This window comes from Conger conger, chromosome 8 (assembly GCF_963514075.1).
Source record: "Conger conger chromosome 8, fConCon1.1, whole genome shotgun sequence".
Classification (NCBI taxonomy): domain Eukaryota; kingdom Metazoa; phylum Chordata; class Actinopteri; order Anguilliformes; family Congridae; genus Conger; species Conger conger.
Window position 1 is genome coordinate 61,307,181 of NC_083767.1, and position 21,603 is coordinate 61,328,783.

Consider the following 21,603-nt stretch of genomic DNA (forward strand, 5'->3'; position numbering starts at 1 on the left):
GTCATATTCCTGAAACATCTGTGAAAAGCTGTAGTTTTAGGCTGATGTGCACACGGGTTTCTTCATTTAATTGAAGAACGGACTGCTTTTTTTATCCAAAGCACTTTACAATGAATGGCTCTCATTCACCCATTCAATCTCCCTCCCTCCCTCCCTCCCTCTCAACACACACACACACACACACACACACACACACACACACACACACACACCAGCTCGTCGGGAGCTATTGGGGGTTCAGCGTCTTGCTCAGCTCAGGGGCACTTCGACACGCACGGAGCTACGAATAGTATGCTATTGTTGCGATATCTGGCCCTGCCTTTTCAGATCTTGAAATCAGTCATTTTGGCATTGTGGGATCTCTGAACAGCTTTAAGGGCTTTAAGTGGAACAACGCAGATTTCCTCCACCTCCAAAATGAACACGGTTAATATTCCCTTTGATTTGATCAAACGGAGCTGTGCAAACGCTCCCTCGCCTACCTCCTAGTCTCAATGAGCAGGTTAATTCCATTTTAATTGTTGTGCATTTGTTGCCACGGTGACAGCTTTTGCCGACCTCTCCGTTTGCTTTGCCTTTCGTGTCTGTTACACAAAACACTGCCACTGGTCCCGGAAAGCACTCGCCAAAAAGCATTCATTACCCAAATTAATGGGTCACCCTCGCTGCGATTAGTCTCCAACCGTTATACGGCGCCTCGATCTTTCAGCAGTCTGCTCCGACGCTTGGTGTTTTCAGCTCCCAGAACAACCATGAATAAGAAATAAGAGCCAAGAATAAACCGGGCTGTACATCATTAAAGCAGCAGACACGACGAGCAGGCACACAAATGAGCTTTTATTTTGTATGGTTTTACATTCCACAGTTGGACATCGCCATGATTAATTTTTTAGTGGTCTTACTCAACAGATAGGTACAGATTACTGATGTAAAGGGTTGACAGTTTATTTTTTATTTTTTTTATGTTTGTTAAAATGAAAGTTGCAGTATCTCTGTTTTCTACGGACCTTGAATACTATTTTACATCGTAAGGGGAAAAAAAAATACACACATAAGCTATACAGTAGGCTACATTTCCTATGCAGATAGCATATTCTCAGTCGTACCTCCAATTCATGAGAGACTTACCAATCATTTATTTGACATATTTTACAACCATGTTTGCGTGATGAGCAGATGAATGACATAGATTCTTTAGGGGGGAGATTCTGATGCATTGCTTTCATAACGCACCTGAAGATGGTGCGAAGGCCTTTATCAAAAAGTTTAAAGGGTCCTATGCAAAAAAAGAACACATTTTCTTTTGAAGTGAATTCATTCCTGAATTTAGCCTACTTTCAGTACGGAACCATCGGAACTGTTTGGTGTATCGTAAATATAAACACAACATTAAAAATATTGTAAATACATGTTACTTGTCAAACATAAATAATATTTCAAATAATAATAATTTTGCATGTGTGCCAAGGAAAGATACACCAAAAGAAGTCTTGGTGTGCTGAATGAAATTTACCATTTTTATTAGCGGATATCTTTGCTGAAAACATTTCCGAAGGACTAAGCCAGCTTTCATCTTCCGTGGTGGCTTTGAGGAAGAGGGCGAAAAATAATAATGGTAGGTGAACTGTGTCCACTTGAGTTAGACTTTCCTACCTAACCACCATTTTCGTGCACTGAAATCATCATTTTAATGTCCAAGCCACGAAGTGCAAACGAGGATGACACAAATGATTAAAGTACCCTCTATATTCACTCTATTTACTACTCACGCTGATATCAATATCTATAGGTTGTAGCCTAGGTGTTACTCTGGGATTTAGAGTTAACAAGTACGTAGTTGCAACTACAGATAAAGACGTGTAACTTCAAGGCCAGTCAATAAAGCCCACATTTAATCGCATGACTGTAAGTGGAGTTTATTGGGTGGTGGGTGGAATTTTTATGAGAGTAGAAATCTCTGCACGGAAAATATATTTGCATGAAGCCTGCATAGCAGATCACTTTGAATGTCTGTGACATCACAACCTGTCCCGTATGATTGCGCGGGTCACGGGAGCCTCGTTATACTCCTGACATCACTCACGCAAAACGCTAGCCAAGCTGCTGTTTCAGCAGAGGCGGAATCGAGGGCATCGGCTCTGTCAGCGTTTACGTCGTAAGATCAAAAAAAGAAAAGAAAAAAGTTCCATAAAAATGTTTAAAAAAAACGGCAAACTTCAAACGTCACTGACTGTGGAATAAGAAAGGTCATACAGGCGACCAAATGACTGCTGAAGACGAGAATGCGATGCCGAGGGACATCGGAAATGTAAGTGCTCTGTGATCACGCTTAATCACATGGCTATTATGGCCGCTCATTTATGCCTAATTTAATTTGGAGATCATGTTAGGGCGCTGGCATCAAGGGGAATCTTACATAACTGAACAATTTTCCCACTTTGATAATATTCACATATCGTTTTTTTATCTTGAGTCTCAAACCACAGAAATCTGCTCAAAAGGCAGAACATCGAAATGCGTCATCAGACATAAAATGTTAGTCCGGGTAGGACAGCGGTCGGAGACTCTTGGTCCTGGAGAGCCGTATTGTGTGCTCGTTTTCATTTTCACCTTTAAAGTGCTAACAACAAAAGCCAGCACACCCTGCGGCTCTCCGGGACCGGCGTCGCCGACCCATGCGTTTGGACAACAGCAGTCTCTGAACGCTCGGGAATATGTCTACATGCTCACATTTCTTTGGCGGTAGTTTTGGCCTTCTTTACGGTTCTTGAGTCACCGCTCTTCACCACCCCAGTGGTGGATGATTGTGATTTCACAAAACCTTCTGAAATGTGATTGTGTGGTTGGTGCCACATAAAAAAGAGGCATTATTCGATCTGACTGGGATATGGATATGGAACGTGTGAAATGATGCAATGCATTGCTATTTATGTCATAATGTTGCTTTAAGAATCATCCGAGAATAGACATTAAAAGTGCCTCATTTAAACCAATGAACATCACCGTTACAAACCCGTCAATGGCTCGCAAATTTGTCTCGAATGAAAACCAACGTACACAGGAAGGTCCAAGGACACAGTTCAAGAAGCCCTGGCATAAACGAAAGCAGTTATCAGGAAACATTTAGTTTAATATAGATACTTTCCTTGGGAACTTCTAAGATAAAGAATACTATCTGAAAATGCAGACGTTAGTTAAGAATATCTCATTTGGATATGCGAGTGCTGGGGCCTGTGTTTATTAACACAAAGAGCAATGCACCTTGGGATTTCTGGCTCTCTCTCTCTCGAGGGGGGTTGACTCTTTGGGCTCATTTCAATCCCTTATTTTTCTCTTTTTCTTATTCCTTTTCTCCCATTGGTCGGTAGAGGCGAGGAAAAGATGAAAGAAAAAGAAGTAAAGACGAGGCAATCGAGAACACGTGAGTTGGAATGCCCTCGCGCCTTCAAACGTCAGTTACAGACGTGGCAGACGGGGAGAGGTGGATCAACAGGTCGATCATTTATACGTCAGGCTCTCCGGGAAAATGCATCCGCGAAGGATGTGCCGATGTTTTCTTGCTCAAAAGAAAGGCGAGGAGTGCCTGGCTTCTACTTCAAGCTCCAAGAAGGAACATTTAAATGGTTGCAATGTTCTTAAAAAATCAATAAAAATAAGCGATTGGGATGAGCCCTCTATCTAGGGATATACAGTTCATTGTTTTCCAAAGTTAATGTTAATTTCTCTGCATTGATCTTTGCACCAAGTAAGGGGCCATCTCCTTCATTATTTCTGCTCAGGTCCTGCGGTACAAACTCAAATGAGAATCAGTGACTGTTCCATTGCTCCATGGATACAGAGCACAGTGAACATCTCTTCAGAAACAGCTGAGGAAAGCCAGACAAATCCAAACAATCCTGAAGAACCTCGATCCATTGTATCTGCAAACAAAAGCCCCAGCTTGTTAAATTAGAATAACAAAAAAAGTAAAAAAAAAAACCCAACAAATGAAATCGTATCTGAGTAACATTTCCAGAAACACAAGTCACATATCACATGTATCACAAAGAACCAAATACAACCTTTAAAAAGCAGATATAGACGCTTAAAAATAAAATAAATTTAATGCTTGACGTCCAACCACTTAGTTCACGTCCCTCTTATTTTTAGAGAAGGTGTCTTCAAACGTGATGTCATACGCTAGCACAGTCGCTGCGGAAAACAAAAACATGAGATTTTTTCTGCATGCTGATCCCAAGAAGAGAGGAAGGACGGCCTCTGATTGGACAATGGAAGAGTTTTTTCCACAAGACTGCGAAATATATGCTAAATGCTAAATGATGGAGGCCAGCACAACTACACTAGGCCAGTCACTTAAACAGGATACTGCATCTTTCTCTGTCTGATCGCCAAACACCCTGCCAACGGCAGGTGTCTGATTTCACTGTCATTATTATAATTACAACTGATTTTTTACATTTTTCTTTTTTTGTACAGAGATTGTGAAACACCCATGGTGTACTTATACTGTATCTACGACGATGGTAGATTGAAAAAAAAAAAAAAAAATGGCGTTTTGGACAATACACCCCTTCTCAAGCAGACAGCCTGGGACCGACTCCAACAAAAACACAGTGAAGTAAACACACGCACACACACACACACGCGCGCGCACGCAAGGGCCATTCAAATAGACGTTAAGCCAAACTGTGTCACATTCATGCCACCAGAACAAATGTAAGTCGATAACGATGTCTCAGACTGGGCACTGACTACGACTCCAACTGACCTCATGTCTCAGACTGGGCACTGACTACGACTCCAACTGACCTCATGTCTCAGACTGGGCACTGACTACGACTCCAACTGACCTCATGTCTCAGACTGGGCACTGACTACGACTCCAACTGACCTCATGAGCGTGCAGCACACAGGCTCACGGATGATTTTATAACATTTATCGGTCTTATGAGAATTGCGAGCAGTGTACAAAACATCCATACTGGGGAATTATTCTTAGCTGGAAGTCTCTTGGGCTCGTCTGCTGTGTTCTGCGTCGTGTGGCGTTTGAACGTTGAGAGGTTTTACACCACTGCACTGTCTCCACTCTACCAGTGCAGCGTGCGTTATGTCAAACCAGTCCCCTTTTCCAGCACAAATATACGCTGGATTAACAGAATAGTACCCAGTTATTCCCTCTACATTTTTTGGCTATTTTTTGTAGGCCATCCATGACTATAAGTATGAAACATTTTACCACACTACCCTGCTGAAAAATAGCTCAAGCTAGGTTTTGAAAAAGCTGATAGCTGGTTCACCGGTTCCGACCGGCTCCTTGCTCAACATGGTTCAGCTGGCTGTCCAGTTCAGTTTTTCAATTTTCAAGCTGATCAAGCTGGCATACCTGGATTTGACAGCAGGGCATGCCTAAATCTGCGTGGTGGAAAAGTGGTGGAAAGAGAAGGAATAGTACTAAGTACACAATCTGAGACCCTGCGTACCCCTGTCCTCCAAACTTCCTCATCTAGGCTGTTCTAGTTTGTATCGGGACATTCTGGGGCTGTGCGCACTGTTCTGCCAGCTACGGCTGTTCAACCTTCAACCACGCCCCGTTCACGAACATTCGCAACGAGTCACCCAATCGGAACGCAGCTCTTCACAGTCTGGCCCAACCCCCTATTTTAATGGGCGGAACCCTGGGCAAGAACCAGGAAGAATGGAATGTTTTTGCGAAATGAAAACGCCCCCGACATGGTTTTCGGTTAATTTTTTTTTTTTACAGTTCTGTACACGGTGGAACCCGGCGGGTGTTGTGACTGCCCCCCCCCCCCTGTGATGCATCGTGGACTGACGGAGTCACCACTGTGAGCTCAGCTCCCGCGTGTGGGCGGGGGTAGCCTTCCGCCCGACTCATTCATGGCTTTTCTCTGTCTTTTCTCGCACACGCCGGGGCCTCCCGTTCCAGGAGCGTCTGCCACTACCGAGCTCTTTGGACCGTCCATACATTGCTGACACCCATCACCCGCAGCCCACAAATAGTCCCTCTCACTCCAGGGACACCATGCTGTCCGTTCTGCAGCCTCTTTCCTGGTGAGCGGTTGGTTTTCAAAAACAAGCTGTTTTCATCATTTCCCCCAGACCTTCCCCTTGTTTTTACCTGCTCTCTTGTTTTTTTTTTTTGTTTTTTTTCAGGGAAAAGTCAATTATTCCACTGTGGTGTAAATCAGAGTCCACAGGTTAAAACAGCCTCACGGCATGATTTCAGCACCAGTATGACCTAAAAGATTTACTGATTTCTTTCATCAGTTGTTTTTTTTTGTTTTGTTAGTTTTTTGTTTGTTGTTCCCTTTTGTTTACATTTGCCACAGATTTCTAAAGTCTATTGAAGAGAGCTCAGCAAGGGGCCCATTTTATTCACACACACACACACACACGCACACACAATAAAAATATTAACGTCTGTATCCATAATATCCAAGACAGATTGGAAGTGATTCTGGATGTACGGTAGGCATGTTTAGTCTTCCTCTGTCACTCTGCACAGGCTGGAGTCCCTGCCAGGTTCCTAATGCAGGTCAGTTCGCCCCCTGGTGGCGCGGGGGAGGCGTCGCTGCAGCTTCCCTTAGCACACCGTGCCGTTCTCGGGCCGTGTTTTGGGGCAGGCGGAGCGCGGCAGGGGCTGGACGGAGGGGGCCAGCGTGCAGAAGAAGCCGGCGATCAGCGTGAGCCCCAGGCCGCCCCAGGCGCAGAACATGGACCAGCCGTAGCCGTGGCCGATGTCGTCGGGCAGCCCGTACAGGGAGCGCGGGTAGCGCGACAGCTCGAAGTTTATCCCCGCCACGCACGTGCACAGGGAGATGATGCAGAACGTGCCTGCAACGGCAGAGATGATCAACACCGCTTACGTTATCGTACGATACGATTACACTTTGTTTTTGATTGCTGAGAAATGTAAATTTGTCTTGAGTCAGTTCCACATAATCATGAAAGACAAAACATATTACGACAAAGGATATTGCCTGGAAATACTAGGGTTGCCACCTCAGTCCTGTAAAAAGTCCTGGACACATGCGAAGCTGGCAAACTGAGTAAGCAGGACTGTCAATCGCTCTTGAGGGTGCGTGAGCCTGAAGGAATGTGGTGCGCAACTACCTTGTGCTTGGTGCCAATTCCTCTTTCATTACAAAAATAAAGAGTGTCATTCGTGAAGGTTAATAACGTCTCTGCACCATTTGTAACATTTCATTTTGGAACGAACACTGGATACGCTGTCTACATTTCATTAAGCAATACGAATGTATGCAACACTCGAAAATACTTCATTTCGTTTCATTATTTTTTCCAGGACGGACAACAAAAATCCGGGACAGTCCCGGAGAATCCAGGACGGGTGGCAATCCTAGGAAATACATCAGAATAAATATACAAATATAAAGAGATAAAAAACATTAAGGCATATTAACTGACATGCTCTTCCATATACACCCCCCCCCCCCCCCCCCCCCAAACAGGAATTCACAATAATCTTCCCTTGCTTAAAAACTGTCAGATCATTTTAGATCATTTGTGAAACATTTGTGACAGTGATGAGTTGCTAAAAGTTTCGATTTAAACTTTAGGTGAGAGACAAAATTATAGACTGAGGAAATGGCCCTGCGCTTGAAAAGAGCTCTCTGGGTCCGTGGCTGTAAAAGTGTAAACCCGCTCAATTAGTTGTTGCAGGCCGATGGCAGTTGTCACAGGTGACTAAATAATTGCTGTGTTGTGCTGGTGGGGAAGCAGCCTTGTGTTTGATGCAGTCATATTTCAGAGGATGTTTGTTTATCGTGTTCCGATAATATGACCCATCAGCGTATCTGCAGGGTAGAAGGTCTTATTCTCTCTCATCTTCTGAGTGGCAAGCGACAAGCCCAACTTTCAGTGAAAAGTTTAAAAAGAAAGTGTATTTTTCACAGTCTGTTCTCTAGTTTCTGCAGTTGCTGCCATTTTGTGAAGTGGAGCAGCCAGGTACATCTTGGTCTTGTTTAACTGTGCAGTTCGGTAGCAATGCCAGCACTGGTGTGTGTCTGAGTCAGATAACAGACACGGCTGCCTGAAGTGTGTTAGGTATGTGATGGCTAACGTGCTTGTGTTATATTTGTGTACTTGTGTTATGGGGAAATATTAATGAATGTCACTGTGAGGTTTCACGAGTACAGGTCAAAGATGAAGTTTACCGGGCCCCGTACAATCCGTACAGCCTCTGTTGATTTCTCCAGGAATAAATATCCAGGAAACTGGGTAAATAAAATGTGTGTATGTGTGTGGAGAACAGGGAAGATACACCGTGAAGAAATGGGAAGGATTGATAACCCTTTATTTTACGATTGATTTAGTTACGAGTGTTGCATACATTAGTATTGCTTAATGAAATGTAGACAGCGTATCCAGTGTTCGTTTATTTACTGGGAGAACACCAGCTGCTTTTGTGTAATTGTCAGGAAGCCATTTTGATTTCAGAGTAAGTACTAAACTGTAACTGTAACTGTAAAGGTCTGTTTCATGGTGCTGGACTTACTGACTTTGCAGCACTTAGCTGCCTCTGAAATCAAAACACAAGTAGCTCAATTTCCCAGTGAACTCTGGGTAACTAACAGGCTGTAAAATAGGGGGGTTACCGAAAGTGTAAACTCACCCCCCATGAGGAAGAGGAGGCCAGCCACGTACTGCATGAGCCCCCGGTCCCAGCAGCCCCCCAGGGCCCCGACCGCCCAGCCGAACAGCACGATGGCCACCGCCATGCCCATGAAGCCAGCCGTCATTCGCCGCAGGTCTGGGGAGGGCAGAACAACAGCCAATCAGCTCACAGCGTCAATCAAACAGCCACAACAACAGCCAGTCAGCCCACAGCGTCAATCAAACAGCCACAACAACAGCCAGTCAGCCCACAGCGTCAATCAAACAGCCACAACAACAGCCAGTCAGCCCACAGCGTCAATCAAACAGCCACAACAACAGCCAGTCAGCCCACAGCGTCAATCAAACAGCCACAACAACAGCCAGTCAGCCCACAGCGTCAATCAAACAGCCACAACAACAGCCAGTCAGCCCACAGCGTCAATCAAACAGCCACAACAACAGCCAGTCAGCTCACAGCGTCAACCTAACAGCCAAACTCAGGAAGGCTGACACTCTAAGCACTGTAAAGTAGAATCAATCATTCAAATGTTATTAACACATTTCACACAATTGCAGCTCAATATGCTTTCCATAAAATCCGAATTATTTTTCAGTAACGACAGCGAATTACATTTTGCCATGGTTTTTAATAAATGAAATAAAAAGTTTTGATTAATAAAAGATTCATAATAAATACTAAGTACAAGAAAATGACCAATACAGATTTACTTTCTGAAGCAAAACAAGTGTTCCACCTTTGTGCATTGAAAGAGCACAGACAGTAGCAAATGCATGTCCCATAGAGGCATCAGCAGCACTGTGACCCTGAACACTGAAAGCACAGCTGCTCTCAGCTCCCACAGCCCTGTGTGATACCTGTGTCTGTAACCCTGTCTGTGACCCTGTGTCTGTGGGCCTGTCTGTGGCCCTGTGTCTGATGCTGTACAGAGAGAGAGAGAGAGAGAGCACAGACTGTGTCTGATGCTGAACAGAGAGAGAGAGAGAGAGAGAGAGAGAGCACACAGACTGTGTCTGATGCTGAACAGAGAGAGAGAGAGAGGGACTGCACACAGACTGTGATGCTGAACAGAGAGAGAGAGAGAGGAGAGAGAAAGACTACACACAGACTGTCTGATGCTGAACAGAGAGTGAGAGAGAGACTGCATACAGACTGTGTCTGATGCTGAACAGAGAGAGGAGAGAGAAAGAGAGAGAGAGGAGAGAGAAAGACTACACATAGACTGTCTGATGCTGAACAGAGAGAGGAGAGAGAGAGAGGGAGAGAGAGAGGGTGAGAGAGGAGGAGGGAGAGAGAGAGAGGGTGAGAGAGAGAGAGGAGAGAGAGAGAGGGAGAGAGAGACCACACAGACTCATCAGCCAGCCAGCGGGCAGCCTCCTGGAGCAGCCCTGTCAGGAGTTAATAAAGATTTTTAATTTATTTTGAGCGAGCCGAGCTTAATTAGCAGTTCAGCTAGGCGCGAAGGTGCTGTCGACTGGCGCCGCGAACGGAGCGCCATCAGCAAAGCATCATGGGTACATCCTCTGAGACGGACCTGTCAGTCACAGGAGCGGCAGCAACTTTGGGGGGGGGGGGGCGGGGGGGGGGCATGGTTACGCAACGTAACATACGCACTGGTATCTTCATCTTGTAGCTCTCTATTGTACCTCCTGTAATCAGACCTGGGTCAAATTTTAGTTTTGGATTCAAATGCTTATCTACGCTTCACTGAGCTGGTATGGTGTTTTGGAACCGATGAAATACTCTCAAAAAGTGCAAACCCTGCCTTCTGGTCCTCTTGGTTGGCTCAGTTGCACCAGGCAAGATTGATCGAGCACAGAAAAGTATTTGAATCCAAAACAATTACGTATTTGACCCAGATCTGCCTGTAATCATACCTCACTTCTAGCTTATGTCTAGCCATAACTTTACTGACCCAGCCAATGTTCACTGTGTGAACCAGACTTGACGCTCATGGCTGTGGATAAACGATTCTCTATGAGAACTGAACCTTATCTGACCTGGTTTCTGTATTGTGGGTGATTTCGGGAAACTTTGGTGGGAAACCACTTACAGCCGGGGCTGTCTGGCTGTTGCCAGAATCACATTTCATTTCTTCAGTCGGTCCAGGAAAAGACTGCTGGCTGGACCAAAGTAAGGAGCAAAGACAGGGGGCGGGGGGTTCTAATCCCGGTGAAGCCACAATAAGATCCGCACAGTAAGATGAGCAAGGCCCTTGCATTGCTCCAGGGGAGGATTGTCACCTGCTAATCAACTGTACGTCGCTCTGGATAAGAGCATCTGCCAAATGCCAATAATGTAATGTAATGTAAAGACATGGTTAAAAGGTTAAAAAAAAGTATATATATGAAGCGTTGTGATTTTTACCCGGAACCGACTGGAACCATGAGGGCTTCAGTGTCTGATGGCTGGACACACACGCGTGTGTCTGGAGGCCACGCGTGTGCTTGGAGTCACACTGATATGGCGCATTGCGTAGTCTGATATGTCATGCCGTGTTTACACTGGGCGTCAGAGCTCTAAATCTCCTGACAGATAACGTCTCTCCCGTCCTGAGAGATCAGCGTGTGGGTTTGTCTCTCTCCTGTCCTGAGAGATCAGCGCGTGGGTTTGTCTCTCTGCTGTCCAGAGAGATCAGCGTGTGGGTTTGTCTCTCTGCTGTCCAGAGAGATCAGCGTGTGGGTTTGTCTCTCTGCTGTCCAGAGAGATCAGCGTGTGGGTTTGTCTCTCTGCTGTCCAGAGAGATCAGCGTGTGGGTTTGTCTCTCTCCTGTCCTGAGAGATCAGCGCGTGGGTTTGTCTCTCTGCTGTCCAGAGAGATCAGCGTGTGGGTTTGTCTCTCTCCTGTCCAGAGAGATCAGCGTGTCGGTTTGTCTCTCTGCTGTCCAGAGAGATCAGCATGTGGGTTTGTCTCTCTGCTGTCCAGAGAGATCAGCGTGTGGGTTTGTCTCTCTGCTGTCCAGAGAGATCAGCATGTGGGTTTCTCTCTGCTGTCCAGAGAGATCAGCGTGTGGGTTTGTCTCTCTGCTGTCCAGAGAGATCAGCATGTGGGTTTGTCTCTCTCCTGTCCAGAGAGATTAGCGTGTGGGTTTGTCTCTCTGCTGTCCAGAGAGATCAGCGTGTGGGTTTGTCTCTCTGCTGTCCAGAGAGATCAGCGTGTGGGTTTGTCTCTCTGCTGTCCAGAGAGAACAGCATGTGGGTTTGTCTCTCTCCTGTCCAGAGAGATCAGCATGTGGGTTTGTCTCTCTCCTGTCCAGAGAGATCAGCGTGTGGGTTTGTCTCTCTGCTGTCCAGAGAGATCAGCGTGTGGGTTTGTCTCTGCTGTCCAAGAGAGATCAGCGTGTGGGTTTGTCTCTCTCCTGTCCAGAGAGATCAGCGTGTGGGTTTGTCTCTCTCCTGTCCAGAGAGATCAGCATGTGGGTTTGTCAGACACGGTGCGGCTCTTCTCTGACGGGCTGAGGAGCGTTTCTGATGAGGTGAGTGACAGTGATGGGAGCTCCACAAGGAGAGGAGGAGGAGGAGGAGGAGCAGCCCGGGGGGGCTGCTCGTCAGGAGGCTGTCACTGCTCAGCTCTGCGGGGACCGGCCCTCGTACCGCCCCCACCATCCCCACGCCCCCGTCCCAGTCCCGTGTGCCTGTTCTGATGTCTGTCTCATTTCATTTTTTAAAACAGTTTTTAAAGTCAGCCCTCCACCCTGTTTGGCATTCCCGGCTGCATTGGTGGGCCGGTGGGACCGCTGGAACAGGCGCCGTCGGGATTTGATTCATCTCAAGCTGACAGAACTGAGATCTACATGACGAGTCGGGCAGACACGGAGGCACAACGGGAGCCTTGGGGAAGTCCGGATCCCGCAGCGGCAGAGACACTGCACCTGCCGTCCTGGAGCAGAGGGAGAGGGAGGGCAAAGAGAGGAGGGAACGTCGGCAACACTATGAGCCCCAGTGCGGACAGAATGTCGGGAACACTATGAGCCCCAGTGCGGAGGGAATGTTGGGAACACTATGAGCCCCAGTGCGGAGGGAATGTCGGGAACACTATGAGCCCCAGTGCGGAGGGAACGTCAGGAACACTATGAGCCCCAGTGCGGAGGGAATGTCGGGAACACTATGAGCCCCAGTGCGGAGGGAATGTCGGGAACACTATGAGCCCCAGTGCGGAGGGGATGTCGGGAACACTATGAGCCCCAGTGCGGAGGGGATGTCGGGAACACTATGAGGAGGCGGATACATCCACGGAAAAGCTCCTCCCGTTTCCCACTTGGCTCGTTGTGAAAGCAGTGCATCCCGTGGGGTTGAGTTTGTGTTGATTCCAGATGAACCGGAAAAGGAACTGAGAAGGACAACTTATTAGGGTCTCTTTTTATACAAGAAATGGACGATGACAATATGGATGTTATAGTAAATAGCCACAGTCTATGTATGTATGCATTAGAAAAGGTGCAGGCGCATACTGCAGTGTGTTTGAGCCTCAGCCAGAGCAGTCAAAGCACGCTGACCTTTCACATCCTCTACGCCAGGTTTGTATTTATTCATGCATTAATTACACTCCATGTTCAACTGCATGTTGGGTCAAAATGTCAGTGTGCAATTATTCTAAATAAGCAATAGCCCATAGGAGTGGATTTCATTTACACATTCTGCTTCAAATAAATGCACAAAATTGTGCCCTTCCCATTGCATGAGAATTGCATTACATTTGTTTTTCAGTGGTGAATCTAATGTGAAAAATCTGATTGCTTTCTCATATAAAACTGGCACACATAAGTAACTGAATCAAATGGGTGATGATTATTATTGCACAATGCACATTAATTTACTAAGTATATGTTAGGAGTACATATTTATAGATCCTGCTCTATGGCCATTATGAATAAAATGTAAAGTGTTACTCTGCAATAAGGAAGTCTGGAGCAGTAGTAAGATTATATTGTGTTTTTCTGAGTCATATCAAATGAGCATTCAAGCCTTCTCAATCCCAGAGTGCGCCCCCCCCCCACCCCCACCCAGGGTCTCTGCAGTGATGGAAAACAAGGAGAGAATCCATCAACTGCATGTACACAATATCATCTACACAACATCAGCCCCTAAGAGCATCTACACAACATCAGTCCCTAACTGTATCTACACAACATCATCAACACAACCCCAGCCCATCAGAGAACATCAGAGAAAACACACAACAGCTGTCAGTCTGTCCTGGGCCTGGGCCAAAATCTTCAAAACAAACTTGCTTTTATTTATTTTTTTACCTGGCTTTCACATTTTGTGCAGAAAAATAATGATTTTGACAAACTTCCTGCAGGTCATATATCTCAGACTCCAAGCTTAAAAAGCTGTTTCATTTTGCAGTCTTCTCTTTAGTCCATATTTTGCTGGCGTTACTTGGTTGGCCTCTGAACACATTTTGGGATTATGAACTCAGTCAGCTCTGGAAAGCAATTTCACTTGGGCTTCGACAGCCATCAATTCAGCCCCTGTGAAATAGCTTCTGATGGACGCTGGACTGAGGCTTTCTTTTCTCACCGCCAATTATTCTGTGACTTTAAGAAGAAGTGGTTTGCTTTAGCACACGAAAAGACCCAGTAAATCCCTTTTGCACTCGCGCTGACGGTGTGCGGCAGATTACCACGGGGCTTCCCAGCTCCACGCTCACGAGACGGCGCTAATCAGAGAGGCGTCGGAAGACCCTCTTGCTCTGATTGACAGGGGCCAGGGTCGGGAGGCTTTTGCTTCCAGGTCTGTGTCAGACGTCCTCGCTCCGTTATAGTGACTAATTAGGCGCTTCACCATCAACGTCAACGTCAGCACGTTCACAGAGAAGGGGGAGGGATAAACAGTATTGTGGTTTGAAGGTGTTTGTTGCTGCAATTTCTCTCTTGACCGTTAGAAGTCCGAAATGACCTATTGTACCTTTAATGTTTGTTGTTAATGTCCATCCATCCGATCTAATCTGCTCATCCCTGCTGTAGATTATGGGAGGCTGGAGCCCATCCCAGCATGCATTGGGTGAGAGGCAGGAATACACCCTGGACCAGTTGCCAGTCTATTGCAGGGCACACACACACACAACATTCACTCACACACTGGGGCTACACAACATTCACTCACACACTCATAGCTACACAACATTCACTCACGCACTCATAACTAGCGAGGGGCAATTAAAAGTCTCCAGTTAGCTTAACTTGAATGTCTTTGACTTGTGGAAAGAAACCCAGTGGTTGTGGGAAACCTTAAACCTTAACTACATATCTCAATATGTCCATGAGTATGTGTGTGTGTGTGAACAAAAGAGGTGACCAGACAGACATAAACCCTTCCTCACCACCAACTCCACTCAGCTCCTTGTACAAGCAATGGTCCTGCCTGCCTGAACTATTGCAATTCCCAGCTGGCTGGCCTTCCAGCATCAGACCCCTACAACTGATCCAGAATGCCACAGCCCGTCTGGTATTCAATGTTCCCAGACATTCACATGTCACCCCCCTGCTCAGCGACCTCCACTGGCTGCCTGTTATGACTCGCATCAAATTTAAGACGTTGGAGCTCGCATACCAGGCAGTTAAGGGATCAGCCCCTGTCTATATTCAATCACTTATCAAGACATATACACCAGCAAGAGCCCTCCTTTCCGCTACTTCGGGACGCCTGACACCTCCCCCTCGCCGCACCTGCACTTCTCGGTCACGACTGCGGTCTGTTCTGGCCCCACGGTGGTGGAATTACCTCCCTGTGGACCTCTCAGAACAGCAGAGTCTCTGACCACTTTCAAACACAGACTGAAGACTCATCTCTTCTGGTTGCACCTTTCCCCCCCCCTACCTCACCACCATGATTAGCCTTGTATATTTATATATAGTTATATATAGATATTGTTGTATTGTATTAGATATTGTATTGTTGTACTCTAAGTTGATGTATTCTTCAAGGGTTCCAACGGTTTCTGTATGGTCACGCTAGAACTTGGAACCGTACTGTCCTCTCATGTCCTCTTCACACTTGTACTTGTGTTTGATCTGCACTTTGTTGTACGTCGCACTGGATAAGAGTGTCTGCTAAATGCCTTGTAAAGTAATGTAATGTAATGACAAACAAGAGAAGAAAAATAAAAAAACAACATGGGTATTTTCTTGTACCCAGGGAAGGCAGGCTGCTCATTTTGTCGTTTCAGAGACGGAGAATAGAGGTGTCTGGGGGAAAGGCCTTCGGTTCTCAGGAGCACTGAAAACAAAATGGAGGCCGCTAATTGAAATGTCTGACCATGTCATGAATGGTTAAGTCACTGGAGGGGAAAGAGCTGTTGGGCTCCAGGTATCAACAACAGATCCCCTGCTGTCTCATTAGTCACCGCAGGGGTATCTGTGCGAGAGACCCAGGGAAATACGTTTACTTTGCTATAAACTCGCCCGCTAGCGGCTCCCAGCTCTCTCACACTTCTGATGACAACAGTGACACTGCACCTCTGTTTCAGCGATACACTACACTCTGTGAAGTGTTAGTGAGCGGCGAATAACGCCCTGCTGGAAAAAAAACAGCTCAAGCTAGGTTTTTGAAACAGCTGGCAGCTGGTTGACTAGTGTAGACCAGCTCCCAGGCTGAAAAGTTTCAAAGCTACCAGCACTAGGCTGGTTGAGCAGCTCATACCCAGCTAGACCAGCTTATGACCAGCTTGACCAGCTCAATGTTGAAGCAGGCGTAGCTGGATCTTGTAGCAGGGATCAGAATACACTGGGAACGATTCATAGAGATTTAAAGCTTCTAACTCAAAAAAAGAAAGGAGGCAAATGAAGGACATGCTGGTTTGTTCTCTGGAAAACAGGGCTAGTAACAATATTCCATTCACCACGTCTGCTATGCAGTCTGCAAGCTGCCGGGTAAGGTAGGTTACAGATTGTGGAGACTGTGGACGAGAGGAGATTGTGGACCGGAGGAGTGATAAATAAGCAGTCGGCGGCCCGAACGCACCAGTCCATGGGAGACGCCCTGGCTCATTACGCCCCTCGCCTCACCTTAAACCTGAAATCATTCTCTATAGCAGGTACCCCATAAAATATCAGCTTGAACTGGAAACTATAAGCAACCTAAATTAAAATACAGCGTTTAAAATCTGCATTGGTAAAGGAGGCACAAATACCAGAGGTGGAAGTCCTGCTCTGTGCTTCTACCACTGTGCACTCAGCCAGCTGATTAGTAATGGCAGTAATTAGTCTTACTTCTTGGCTGAAGAATTGTGCTAATTGGAAAATCCAGGCAACGGAACAAAACACCGGGGAGGACTTTAACTTTGAGGGACTGCTTCCGCCTCAGCGAACAGACAGCTGAAGCGTGCTGTCGCCCCCAGAGCCGCCGGCGCGTGCCCTTTGAACTCCGACACACCGCCGTGTTCCGGCGCGGCGTTCCACTCGTCCGCGCAGCCGAGTGTGATCCGCGGGGGGAGGCTCAGGCGAGCGGTGTCGGGCTGAACGAGAACACGACGGCGCGTCTCCGGTTCAAAGACGCCTCTCTGCCGCTCCGTTCCCCGGCTGCCGGCCTCGCCTGAACCTTCCCGCGGATCAAACGCAGACGCAGGGAGAGGCAGGGAGCCGCGTCTGGCGGCCAGTGAAGATGGAGTATGTTAAAAGATGAAAAGGCGTTTATTGGTAAAAAGAGAGCAGTGGAGTTAAGTTAATAAGGCAGTGAAATACTTCAGCAATGCGACACCATGGAGCGGAATTCCTCTCTCTCTCTCTCTCGCTCTCTCTCTCTCTCTCTCTCTCTCGCTCTCTCTCTCTCAAAAAAAAAACGAGGTTATTGCGTTTGTTTCACCTCATTGCCTTAAAAAATTCATGTTCTCGCTAAAACTACAATCTCTCCCCCATCTGTCAGAAATTCAGCCCAGGACCAAGCAGAAGGAACATTCCTGTGTGTGAGTCATTCCTCGCCGTCTTCACGGAGAGATAATTTCAGCACTTGCTTGGCTGGGTAGGCATGCCCATTACGGTCACAGCCAATCAAGAGTCAGGTTTTTTTGGGGGGTTTTTTTCAGGACAAAAATAGCTCTGTCTTTAACCCATTGAAGAGTAGAGTTTCTGGCATGTTTTGTGCAGAACGTTCTCTGGAACATTCTGAGTCAGTGTTCTAGAACTCCAGTGCTTTCAGTCACCAGCAGCGTTTGTTACATCAGCACCAGAATGTTCGGTTCAGAAAATTCTAATGGAATATTTGTGACCCAGGGTTAAGGATGGCTCAGGACTCTTTCACTGTGAGTGCACCGTGTAGACAGGCAATTACCTGTCTGACAGTATGGAAAGAAACACACTCAATTCAATATCTTTAATGGAACTGGGTGCTGATCCTACATACATTATAAAATGAATGAGATCAAAGACTGCACTACCATGAAGAAATATATATATATATATATTTTAAATTTTCATATATTTTTATTATTATCTGTCTGAAAAACACTCCGCCAGTCTCTCGTCTTCCCGCTGCATTGTGGGAAGGCGTCTGACGCTGACTTCATCTCCCTCCTTTGAGGCTTGTAGCTGTCACTCCGTCTCTCGCTGTGTGATGAGCTCTGACTGTTCTGTGAATTCAGCAGGTCATTTAAAAGCGATTTGCTCTTTTCCGACAGTCTCCTCGATATTGCCTGGATACAGTGAGATCCGTCGAGAACTGAAGAAGAAGAAGAAGAGATGAGGCAGGCATACTCGCTGTAATGCCTGCATGCATCAGATCTCACACTGGATTACATTGAGCTGGAAAGCTGCAGTGTGATTCTGGGTCTGAAGTGTTGGCTCAGGAGTACAACCCGTTTAGTCGCCCGTATCCCAGAGCTTCTCCCGGTCCTTCTCCGGTTCTTCTCTTTCTGCTGTGTGGAATCTTCCAGAAAAGGGGCCTGGAGCAGATCAGGTGGCGTTGGCATAGGGGTCCAAAAAGCCCTTATTCTGAGGACGATGTCTGTCATGATGCTCTGCCACGTCTGTGTGGGTCTTCAGTTACGTCTGTCTGGAGTGACGTTGTGTGACCGTGATGACGTCACTGCTGTACGGTGTACACACTGGAGTGGACTAGCTCACACAGATCCACACTGCATTCATTCTATACACTATCAGACTATCTTTCCTCAGTGCAGTTATCCAGCTAACTCAGTAATCCTGCTTTGTGGGATTTACTCAGTGCAGTTATCCAGCTAACTCAGTAACCCTGCTTTGTGGGATTTACTCAGTGCAGTTATCCAGCTAACTCAGTAATCCTACTTTGTGGGATTTACTCAGTGCAGTTATCCAGCTAACTCAGTAATCCTGCTTTGTGGGATTTACTCAGTGCAGTTATCCAGCTAACTCAGTAATCCTGCTTTGTGGGATTTACTCAGTGCAGTTATCCAGCTAACTCAGTAATCCTGCTTTGTGGGATTTACTCAGTGCAGTCATCCAGCTAACTCAGTAATCCTGCTTTGTGGGATTTACTCAGTGCAGTTATCCAGCTAACTCAGTAATCCTGCTTTGTGGGATTTACTAAATGCAGTTATCCAGCTAACTCAGTAATCCTGCTTTGTGGGATTTACTCAGTGCAGTTATCCAGCTAACTCAGTAATCCTGCTTTGTGGGTTTTACTCAGTGCAGTTATCCAGCTAACTCAGTAATCCTGCTTTGTGGGATTTACTCAGTGCAGTTATCCAGCTAACTCAGTAATCCTGCTTTGTGGGATTTACTCAGTGCAGTTATCCAGCTAACTCAGTAATCCTGCTTTGTGGGATTTACTCAGTGCAGTTATCCAGCTAACTCAGTAATCCTGCTTTGTGGGTTTTACTCAGTGCAGTTATCCAGCTAACTCAGTAATCCTGCTTTGTGGGATTTACTCAGTGCAGTTATCCAGCTAACTCAGTAATCCTGCTTTGTGGGATTTACTCAGTGCAGTTATCCAGCTAACTCAGTAATCCTGCTTTGTGGGATTTACTCAGTGCAGTTATCCAGCTAACTCAGTAATCCTGCTTTGTGGGATTTACTCAGTGCAGTTATCCAGCTAACTCAGTAATCCTGCTTTGTGGGTTTTACTCAGTGCAGTTATCCAGCTAACTCAGTAATCCTGCTTTGTGGGATTTACTCAGTGCAGTTATCCAGCTAACTCAGTAATCCTGCTTTGTGGGATTTACTCAGTGCAGTTATCCAGCTAACTCAGTAATCCTGCTTTGTGGGATTTACTCAGTGCAGTTATCCAGCTAACTCAGTAATCCTGCTTTGTGGGTTTTACTCAGCTGTGTGGTGTGGGGTTGTGGAGCTGTGTGGTGTGGGGTGTGGAGCTGTATGGTGTGGCCTGTGTGGTGTGGGTTGTGGGGTGTGGAGCTGTATGGTGTGGCCTGTGGGGTTGTGTGGTGTGGGGTGTGGGGTGTGTGTGTGGGGTGTGGGGTGAGGGTTGTGTGGTGTGGGGTGTGTGTGTGGGGTGTGGGGTGTGTGGTGTGGGGTGTGGGGGTGTGGGGGTGTAGGTTGTGGGGTGTGTGGTGTGGGGTGTGGGGGTGTGTGGGGTGTGCGGTGTGGGGTGTGGGGTGTGTGGTGTGGGGGTGTGTGGTGTGGGGGTGTAGGTTGTGGGGTGTGGGGTGTGTGGTGTGGGGTGTGTGGTGTGGGGTGTAGGGTGTGGGGTGTGGGGTGTGTGGTGTGGGGTGTGTGGTGTGTGGTGTGGGGTGTGGGGTGTGTGGTGTGGGGTGTGGGGTGTGTGGTGTGGGGTGTGTGGTGTGTGGTGTGGGGTGTGTGGTGTGGGGGTGTAGGTTGTGGGGTGTGGGGTGTGTGGTGTGGGGTGTGTGGTGTGGGGTGTAGGTTGTGGGGTGTGTGGTGTGGGGGTGTGGGGTGTGGGGTGTGTGGTGTGGGGTGTAGGTTGTGGGGTGTGTGGTGTGGGGGTGTGGGGTGTGGTGTGGGGTGGGGTGTGGGGTGGGGTGTGGGGTGTGGTGTGTGGTGTGGGGTGTGGTGTGGGGTGTGGGGTGTAGGTTGTGGGGTGTGGGGTGGGGTGTGGTGTGTGGGGTGTGGGGGTGTGGGGTGTGTGGTGTGGGGTGTGGTGTGTGGGGTGTGGGGTGTGTGTGTGGGGTGTGGGGTGTGTGGTGTGGGATGTGGTGTGTGGGGGTGTGTGGTGTGTGGTGTGGGGGTGTGGGGTGTGTGGTGTGGGGTGTGTGTGTGGGGTGTGGGGGTGTGGGGTGTGTGGTGTGGGGTGTGTGGTGTGGGGTGTGGGGTGTGTGGTGTGGTGTGTGGTGTGTGGGGGTGTGGGGTGTGTGGTGTGGGGTGGGGTGTGGGGTGTGTGGTGTGGGGTGTGGGGTGTGGTGTGGGGTGTGGGGTGTGTGGTGTGGTGTGGGGTGTGTGGTGTGGGGTGTGGTGTGGGGTGTGGGGTGTGGGGTGTGTGGTGTGGTGTGGGGTGTGTGGTGTGGGGTGTGGTGTGGGGTGTGGGGTGTGGTGTGGGGTGTGGGGTGTGGGGTGTGGTGTGGGGTGTGGGGTGTGGGGTGTGGGGTGTGGGGTCGAGTGCATGCGCACGCTGCAGCCGCAACACTCCATGTATGGGACACGGGCGTTACCGTGGCGACATCAGAGCCACAGCTGATTATGCATAATGTCACATTCTATCCAGCGGAAGCTTTGACCCAAAGCCCTCTGCAATGTCTGCACACCAAAGGCATATTGCACAAGGCTACAGAACACAGGTCAGATAAGGCACAACTCACATACAGTACCCTGAACACCAAGCCTGGTTCACATGGAAAGCATTCCAAATAGGGTAGAAAATAATTTAGGAACACACATTTTTTAAATGTTCTCAAACTTGTCCCTGGGGATCCCTGGGCAGGCTGTTCTTTTTATTTTTATTTTTTTATAGCCTCTGCATCACTTACTTATATCCTAGGTTGCTAAGTTCTTTCATAGTTTACCTCAAACATATTAAAACGCTGCAGGTTTGGCTTGGTACCACTTCCTTTGTCTTTGAATT

General features: G+C 47.4%; 1 protein-coding gene across 1 annotated transcript in view; it reads right to left on the minus strand.

Moving 5' to 3' along the window:
- Window positions 1–6,401: 6,401 nt before the first annotated feature.
- LOC133134584 (transmembrane protein 178B-like) overlaps window positions 6,402–21,603 on the minus strand; it is an 87,428-nt gene continuing 72,226 nt past the window's right edge. The window contains exons 3-4 of the mRNA XM_061250787.1: window positions 8,654–8,791; window positions 6,402–6,852 (exon numbers count right to left, since the gene is read on the minus strand). Of these exons, the coding sequence (XP_061106771.1) occupies window positions 6,602–6,852; window positions 8,654–8,791 (389 nt within the window). The 3' untranslated portion in view covers window positions 6,402–6,601. The remainder of the gene's footprint in view (window positions 6,853–8,653; window positions 8,792–21,603) is intronic.